The sequence below is a fragment of the Sarcophilus harrisii genome, chromosome 4 (assembly GCF_902635505.1).
Source record: "Sarcophilus harrisii chromosome 4, mSarHar1.11, whole genome shotgun sequence".
Lineage (NCBI taxonomy): Eukaryota > Metazoa > Chordata > Mammalia > Dasyuromorphia > Dasyuridae > Sarcophilus > Sarcophilus harrisii.
The window spans coordinates 366020857-366030267 of NC_045429.1; the positions used below are offsets into that span (position 1 = coordinate 366020857).

Genomic DNA, 9411 nt, shown 5'->3' on the forward strand with positions numbered 1-9411 from the left:
AGAGTCTAAGAAAAGAAAGAGTCATTATCACTAATGAAATGGAACAACTGGAATTGAGCCATCCAGTTTAATTGTGGATGAATGGGGTGACTAGCTATGAAGGGGAAAAAAAAAACTTTAAAATTATAAATAGTTAAATTATAAACAAGCAAAGGCCCCAAAAGCATTTTCCCCCATAATTCATAGTACATAATACAAAATTAACTGAAGAAAAAAGCAACATACCTGCAAGTACTCTTTTTATGGAATAAAATATGGAAACAAAAACTGTATCTTCGCTAGGATGCAACTCCAGAGTTGAAGAGAAAAGTATCAAGAATTGTAAGGCTAACTTGAATGACTGGTCATTTTCTGCCAAACAGGGCAATTCTATCAATACCCGAGAATAAACTTTCCTATACAAAGCAGTATGGGAAAGAAGCATGCTGTCTTTAGCTTTTGAACATGTTGCATCTCTGGCCCTAGACTGATGGCTCAGTTCAACTTCAAGTAGTGTAGTAACAGATGAAATGAAAACTGAAGGTAGGAGCAAGTCTTTATTCTCTGAGCAAATCTGTATAAATACTGCGGTGTGGTGAATGGCTTGCTGCAACAAATCAGGCAGTCTACCTGAAAACTTCTTTTGCTCAATATAACAACTCAAAATTTTGCACAATTTAGTTAAAGACACCAAAAGAAGTTGGCTGCTTGCAAAGTCTAGGTTTTCTACCTGCTTGCCTGAAGTTGTTTCCTTGTATATGATGCAATTTGAAAGAAATGATAAGATTTTCTCAAAATTGAGGACTAGACTCAGCTTCAACTGGATAGTCGCCTCAAAAAACTGTTCTAAGAAAGTCCCAACTAACTGAAGGAATTCTAACCAAGAAGGTGTATCCACATCAATGAGAAATCTTTTGCTCACATTAAACAGCGAAGTCAATATGACCTCAAATATATCACTAGCATACATGATCTTAAACATCAAACGGGCATTTTTGCCCCTTTGCAAACAACCAAGAAGCTGGTAACAAGTCATTAGAAATTTGAGATTCCTTTTTGAGGGGCAAGAGCTATCAGCTTTGGTATTGGTTGCCGTAGATAGTAACAGAAGAAAGCAATGTACATGGTATGATGGCAGAAGACAGTCCAGTTTTAAAAAAGAAAAAAATTCCAATATATCCATGATTCTTTCTAGTTGGTCTCCCTTCAAAATAATGGGGATGTCTGCCTTTGCTAATGTCAGTAAGTTCTGAGCAACTTCTTCCTTTGATTCCAAAGGTTCAGGTCCATTTTTTTCAGATTTAATTTCCCACTGTGTTATAATTATGTGATCCTTTTCAAAAAGCCAAGGTAGCTGTTGGTTTAGGAGTTTCTTGTCATTATGGTTGCCAGAAAACAGGATCCTAGTGCATCTCTCAATTACACAGCTTAAGAAAGCAGAGTGGAGGGATTGCATTTCTGGAAAAAGAGGACTATGAAACAAAGCTTGGGACACCTGTCCAATTGTGATAGAGGATTCTTCCTCTGCTGAACCTTCCTGAGTTTTAATGGTGGGCAAAGTCTTAAGCAGTACATTGGCTATATAGCTCACATCATCTGAAGAGAGATAAGAAATAAGGATTGTAAGATTTGACACAATTAAATGCCAGTGTGCAACTGGGTAAGAGGAAGCACTCAATGACCCTATTTGATGATTCCACATAGTTACCTCTTCTTGTCTCATGCTTTTTTTACCAGAATGGATAATGAAGGCAGCAGCATCCCTTAAAGTTTGGAGGTCTCTATCAGAATGAAAGCTCATTTGCATTAAAGTTCTTTTTATTTTCTGCATATATAACAGTTCTAAGCAATACCTACTAGTAAAGGCAAAATGATTTGTAAGTTCTTGTACCTTTTCCCACTGTTTCATATTGATACCTGAAAAGAATGAAGAGAGACTCAAGCTCTCAGAAGAAATGTCTGTAACAGTCCCCACTATAGGGACATATTGTCTGCAGTTCAAAGTAAGCATAGTGTCGATTTCTGCCCATGTATAGGACAGTAGGAGTGCAGAATCCCTGACCTTCTCTAGCCACAAATCAAGCTCTGAAGCCTGGAACTGGTATAGTTTTAGAAGGTCAAGCATAGGTTGAATGACCTCTTGAAGCATTTTCTCCATCACCCGCTGAGTGCACTTGACAACAGGCAATGGAGTACCACTATCCAAACATCTCATGCTAAACAAGATGCCATGCAGCAATAAACTCAGAGATAGCAACTTGAGGGCCATATCAGAATCATTCTTCACATAAGGCAGCACTAATGCCTGGCATTTCTCTAACACAAGGGACCAAGTATCCAAGATCTGATTTGGAGGCAACTCCATGAGACAATCCCGAAGCACTACCATCAGGTTCAGAGTCAAAACAGGCTGCCTCAGATGCTCTGCAGCTGGTCGACAGATCACACCCAAAACTTCTTCAAACAACCGAGGCACCTGTCTGAGTTTGGCATAAGTCTGAAACACTGCATTGATGAGGGCTTCCTGAGATTTCTTGGTTCGAGGTTCAGTTACTTCTGCATCAATCCAGGCTGAAGCAACTAGGTCATCCAGATCTGGCTCCACTATCAGATGGTTCAAGGAGATCAAAGTCTTGAGACATCGGAACCATGCTGGCACAGAGGCTTGTGAATGTTTTATCAGCAGCTCAGCAAGTTGGCGATAAAACTGGAACTGGATCTCCTTGTGCCGGATCCGGTCAGCAGCCACATTGTAGATGTTGTTGTTAGCCACCAAGTTCAGAAGCTGTTCTACAACCAAAAGTTCATTAGTCCATTCTGATAGAGAAAGAGCCTCTCTTTGCTCATCTGACAGGCATGAAATCCTCAGACAGCCAAAAAGTTTGGGGAGTAAATGAAAACATATGAGTTGATTTTCTTCTTTAGAGTAAGAATCTAAAAAGAGTTTATATAGCAAAGATACTGAGTTAGCCACAACAGTTACATGGAGAGAAGGTTCACATGAGCCCACATCAACCAGTCTGTTGATCATGGTATTGGTTGGTGTCAGGATATTTTTAATAGTCTCTTTCTTCTTGTCCTTGGACTGCTCTTTCAATAGAAGCTCCTCTTTGTAAGAGGATAACAATTCTGGCTGAAAGATTCCATTTCGAATGATTAACTCTATCTGATTCCGAACTTCCTTGCTCAGATACTGCCGCACACGGCCTTGGTCACATTGTGCCCACGTACCAACAGAAAGCAAGTGCCTTAAGACAAGGCATGGCTGGAATAAGTGTCCAATCACTTCCCCAAACACACGATTGGGGTTGACCTGCTGACGCTGGATCAGGAGATACTGACTAAAGGCCAAATGAAGAACTTCAAACAACTGGGATATAAAGGTTCCTTCTGGATGTCGACATGCCAGCCAGCACAGCTCATTTAATAATTCTAGCATCAGCTCATGCTTGGCTGTGTAAATGATGGCAAGAGCAGGCGTTGAGAGAATGCCTTGGCAGCAGCTCAGCACAGCACACACATTTCTTTGAGCAACAAGAGTAGAGAACTCAGCTATTCTTTCATTTAGGATCTGAAATGAAAAAGAATAATAAAAGTAAAACAGTCGCACTGCCCTCAATGGCACAAAAATACCACATGAGGATGATATAAAGCCATCCTGACAACCACTTAACTCCCTGAGGACTAGACTTTACCTTCAAAATGTTTTTTTAAGATTATATCTAAATTGTTGTTAAACCAAAGTATAAAATATATGTGAGGAACAGTTTCTTGTCACAATTCCCACAAGCAACTCCAAAGAATCCCCATAATCAATCTGTGTTTTTGAAGTTAGCAAAACTGCAGCTCATTTTGCATTTGTTTTGGCCAGTTAGCAAAAAGGTCATGCTTTGGTTCATAAAAGGGCCCTCAGCTTATACATTCCCCAATTCTGGAAAATGAATACATCATATCTTTCCATATCCAAATTTCAGGCAATTATCTATAAAAATCAACTTTAAAATTATATAATGGAATATATTTCCATTCCAATTGCACCTGGAAATACTGAATAACCTTTGATACCAGGTATATAAATCCCTGAATTGGAGGATATGGTTGAGTAAGTAGGAAATTTCTAGGAAGCAGCTAGTCTGAAAATATGATAATTTCTACATTCTTTGCATTGCAGGTTCCTAACTTTTAGTATATATTCCATCAACTTTGAATTCTGATGGGCAATTGATTCAATTCATTTATCTCAGTCCCTTAGAAACTCCACAGACACTATATTAATAGAACAGTTGGGCCTTTGCCAACTTCTTTTTTCATCAAGGCTTAGAAAGTGATCTACTTTCCTTCTCACTTGAGCCTCTAGTACCCTGCCCATCCACCTACCCACCCACAGAATTCCCTAATTACTGACCTCTCTTTGGCAGAGTCCAACAAAAGAAAGGACTTGGATCTTAATGGATCTCTAATCACCTGGAAAAGTTTATACCAAATCTCAAAGTCTCTGATAGTAGTAAATAGAAGTATCATGCTCATTATACAGGTAGAAATGGAATATTCAAGCCTGAAGTTGAATAATGAATCAAAAGGAAGGAAGCATGGTGGTAGGATAAAGTACTATATATGTGTACTTAAGATAGGTGGGTTACAATCCCAGTTTTGCCATTAAATAGTGTGTTTCTTATCAACAATAATAAATAGCATTTCTTTTAGCACTTTATGGCTTGCAAAGTGTTTTACTATTACCTCAGTTTAACCTTACAAAAGTCTAGCAAGTAGTTGCTACTAAAATCCCTATTTTACATATAAGAAAACTGAGGCAAGCAAGTTATATGACTTGTCCAGATCACACTGCTAGTGTCCAAAACTACATTTGAACTCACGTCATCCTGACTCCAGGCCTGGCACTCTATGCACTAGTGGCTACTAGAGTGGCCATCTCTATGAATTTCAGTTTCCTTCTCTGTAAAATGAGGTAACTAGATGTTAAACTTCCTTCAACTTCTATCTATGATCATAACTGAGTGAGTCTTACTCTCAGCTTTCATCTTCTATCTCCTATCTACTGTGTATCATGGATGTATCTATTTTTAACAAGTTGTTACCCCCATTAGAATGTAATACTCCTTGTGGACAAGGGCCCTTTTCCCCTTTTTCTATACCTCCAGAGCTGAACTTAGCAGAGTGTCTAACATTTTAAATAGTTAATATATGCTTACTAATTGATTATCTTGAGAAGTAAAACATCAGCAAGTGGGTACTAGGGAAAATACAAATCATTTGTGGGATAATATGAATAAGCAAAATTACCTTGGCTAGTGAAAAATGGAGATTTACTGTCTTTCCATTCGTGATGAGATTTTGTAATTTTTTGCTGTGCAGGATGTTATCCAGATAGATCCAAAGTCTTTCAACAATGTCCTCCTTCAGTTCAAGTTTTTTCTTGTAATATGTAACCAGACTGTGTCTTGCCCAGTCAAGTAATACCTACATTTGAAGGGAATTAATTTTATGAAAAGAATACTATTTTACTAGGGGAGAAAATAATGATACATAGTAATTATGACAAAATTTAAGTAATTGGTTTTTTTTTTCCCAAATCGACTTTTAGTTAAATTGATAGAAAATGCACCTTTCATAATTCAACTTTGATAATAAGAGCACCAAGAGATAATTACATACTTTAATTTTTTTTAAATAACAATCAAAAGAAAAAAATTACTTTGAACTTTTTTCTCCTTTGAGAGCTAAAGAGAAAAAAATACTGCTGAAACCTTTACATTTTTCATCTTGAAATTACATTTCATTTCAAATGCACAACAGTAGGTCCAGAGAATTGTCATGTTGCAAAGTAAATATAGGCAAAACAAATTTCACCTATAAAATCTGATTTATTCACTACTAACAAAAAACTGCAGGAATATTACTAATGAATTATAAATGTCAGGAATAAGATGGATTGAAATAGGTGCTGAAAAAGACCATTGCAGGAGCAGGGTACAATTCTTTGTATATCCCTATTTGGCATCCTTTCTCCTTAAGGCAAAGGAATTAGAGATTGCAATTATCATATAGCTGCTACAAAGGACTATGTGCATGAACATTACTTAAGATTAGGATTCTCAAAGTGTGTCCACAACATCAAAACTATTAATGTTAAGATGTTATTTATCTATCATGTGCCTTCCTTTTCCAACTCTATATCTGTGTGAGGCCAGGTTTTCTATATGAATTTTACTAATGGAACACTGCAACAGATTGAATGCTAAAGCAGATATAAGCATCTTGCTGGCTTCAATTAGGCAGCATTAAACACTGTCATTCTTCATATTATTTTTGTTTGTTTTAGAAAATACTTATTTTGTATAAAATGTTAGTCATAGTAGCATGTAGTGGGTTTATTATCATGTTAAATGAATTCATAAATATTTTAAAATTTATCAGTTTTAATTTTGAAAAAAGTAAACATTGCTAGATAAAATACACATAAAAGTTCTTTGGAGTCCCCTCAATAATTTTTAAGTCCTGAAACCAAAGAGGCTGAGAACAGCTGCTCCAGATACTCCAGAAATAGAATTCTTTCAATTTAATCTGTGGGTAAATATATCAGATAGTTAACTAATAGTATTAATAAGCATAAGGTAATCAGTTCAAATCCAATGGGCCAAAGTTCTGCTTTGTTCTTGGACCACACCCCTAGACCTAGTTCTTTCTTTACCTTAAAAAATGTATGTCCTTGATCACAAAGGGGACAAGGAGAGGCGATTTAGTTAGCTCATAACAAAACCATCACCATTTCTAGAAAATAATTCAATATGTGTATGCAAATGATAGTGGATAAGGAATATCATTTATTTACCAATGGCAGTATTTTTATTAGTCACTACACAATATGACTCCTCACTTTAAGCAGCTCAAAACTTCAAAAAATAGAACTGATCACCATAAATATTTTTCTCTTGTTAAAATTATCTTTTGATTAAACTTCCAAGTTGTTACACATTGTATAACCCTTAAACTGAAGACCTTCAGTGTTTCCTAAGAATTTAATGATAAATATAACTTTCTAAATGAAGTATATAAAAACCAAAAAGAGAAATGCCCTTATTCTAGATTGATGATCAACCCAAATACAGCAAACAGAAAAAAAACAATTTCCATCATAATATAATAGCAAGAGCCTACATTTATTTAGCATTTTAAATTTTACAAAGGACTTTTTAATCCTCACAATGACCCTGTAAAAGAGGTGCTATTATTATCCCTATTTTACAGATGAGAAAACTTAGGCCCAGGAAAATTAAGTGACTTTTCAAGATCATAAAATTAAGTGCAATTAACAGTAATAAAATGTCTCATGCCATTCCTATTCTCTATAGTAACTCACAACTTCTCTGAGCTTTCTCTTTCCACAAAGAACAGTCACAACTTTATAACAGTCACATATAACTAGCATATGCTATATACTATATATATATATATATATATAACATAATTAGAATATGCTCATATACTTTATGAGCATAAAGTAGGGATGAGATCATTTTAAATATTTTGTAAACTCTAAAGTACTATACAAATAAACTATTACTATTACCATTATTAAGGAACTCACAACTCTGAGCTTTCTCTTTCCACAAAGAACAGTCACAACTTTATAACAGTCACATATAACTAGAATATGCTATATACTATATATATGTAACATATAACTAGTATATGCTCATATACTTTATGAGCATAAAATAGGGATGAAATCATTTTAAATATTTTGTAAACTCTAAAGTACTATACAAATAAACTATTACTATTACCATTATTAAGGAAAAACAAAGAATAGTAGAAAAAGTTCCTGAATAGAAGTAACCTATTATCAATTTCTCTATATGACCTTAAGATAATTATTTCTACACCCAGTAAACTACATCTTAATTACCACAAGTGTCAACATGAAAATGTAGATAAGAAAATTGGTTACTGAGTCAGGGAGATCTGGATACAAATCCTTTCAATGATGAATACTACCTGTGATCCCTGACAAATCATTTAATTTTTCAATGTTCTAGGCAATTCTAAGACTCTAGATAGCAAGTATTGATTTGCAACAATTCAAAGTTAAGGTATACCATAAACAAATGACACAAGTGATACACAAGACAAAAAAAAAATTTGTTCAAAGAACTCAGCTTAGGCTTACTTGTTCTTTATTTGGAAGAAAACATTGATGGGAAATCCATGCAAAGTGAGCCAATTTCAGTTTGTCTTCCCAGGCAGTTTTACTACTTTTCAATTTTAGGGATATACCAGAATAAATAGCAGCCATTATGACAAGGATTCTCTCTGTAATAATAAAAAAAAAAAAAAAAAAAAAAAAGTCAGGGGGGGAAAAATACTTAGTTAATCTAAATAAGCAATAAAAAGTTAATAAGAGTCAATGTTATTAATTTTGTTTATTAAATAGTCTATCTGGTTACCATATTTTTTAAAAAAGTAGATTAAAATAATAAAACATAAACATAAAAATATTGTGATTTTGTTAAGTTCCGTGCACTACAAGGAAAACCCTAACAAAAATTCACTGCACTACACTATATGCATCCACATAAACATTGTTTTAATGAGCTGCAAGATTTATTCTATTTTGCAACTTCTTTTCCTCTAGTCTCAAAATTTGTACTTCCGTTAGAGCTAAATGATGAATAAAGTTACGTAAATACCTCCATTTCACATTTCTTTTACAGAGTAGAAGAAAATTACGTGATGAATTTCTGTATACGTCTTTGACAACAGTACATTCGTCACACTTCAAAAAAGGAAAGCTTAATTGGGGAAAGAATTGCTTCTTTAAATGTAAAGACACTTACCATGGCTCACAAAAAAACAAAGGAACCCAATTTAACATAATTTAGAAAACAAACATTTCCATTATTATTCAGTTTGGCCGACTGGCTGCTTGAGTCAGAGTCCCCACGGGCCCTCGGCAAGGATTGGGGGAAGAAATTAAGGAAGGAACTACTCCTGCGTACCCCAAAGGAGAGCCCAAGTGCCATCAGCCTAGCTGAAATGCAATTAACATGTTATGGGTGAAATTAACTCCAGCATAGCAAGAAGGGGGCGGGGTCAGGGGGAAGAGTTCCGAGCAAGGACAGCGACCACCTCCGGACTGCTCACCGTAACGGCGTCTGCACTTACCCAGATGAGGTACCCCGGAGGAAGAGCAACGGAGACCAAAGGCAGGATGACTGACTGACCGAGCGAGGCAGCAGCCTCCCAAAGCCGGGAAGCTCAGAATCCCACGTTGCTAACCACGTGGGAAGGTTCCCAGGGCCTCCGCCTACGTTCCTTCCGCCTAGACGCCGCCGGCCGGCTGAGGAGGGGTGGAGAGTCACGCACGCCAGGCATTTCCAGCCAATTGCCGAGCTCGCTTGCCTATTGGTGGAG

The 9411-nt window shown here is 36.2% G+C and overlaps 1 protein-coding gene across 1 annotated transcript in view; it reads right to left on the reverse strand.

The window, feature by feature from the left end:
* The window catches only part of URB2 (URB2 ribosome biogenesis homolog), a 44085-nt gene extending 34765 nt beyond the window's left edge, over positions 1 to 9320 (reverse strand). Inside the window, exons 1-4 of the mRNA XM_003767827.4 lie at positions 9163 to 9320; positions 8168 to 8310; positions 5281 to 5457; positions 226 to 3550 (exon numbers count right to left, since the gene is read on the reverse strand). Coding sequence (XP_003767875.1) covers positions 226 to 3550; positions 5281 to 5457; positions 8168 to 8293 — 3628 coding nt within the window. The 5' untranslated portion in view covers positions 8294 to 8310; positions 9163 to 9320. The remainder of the gene's footprint in view (positions 1 to 225; positions 3551 to 5280; positions 5458 to 8167; positions 8311 to 9162) is intronic.
* Positions 9321 to 9411: the final 91 nt, after the last annotated feature.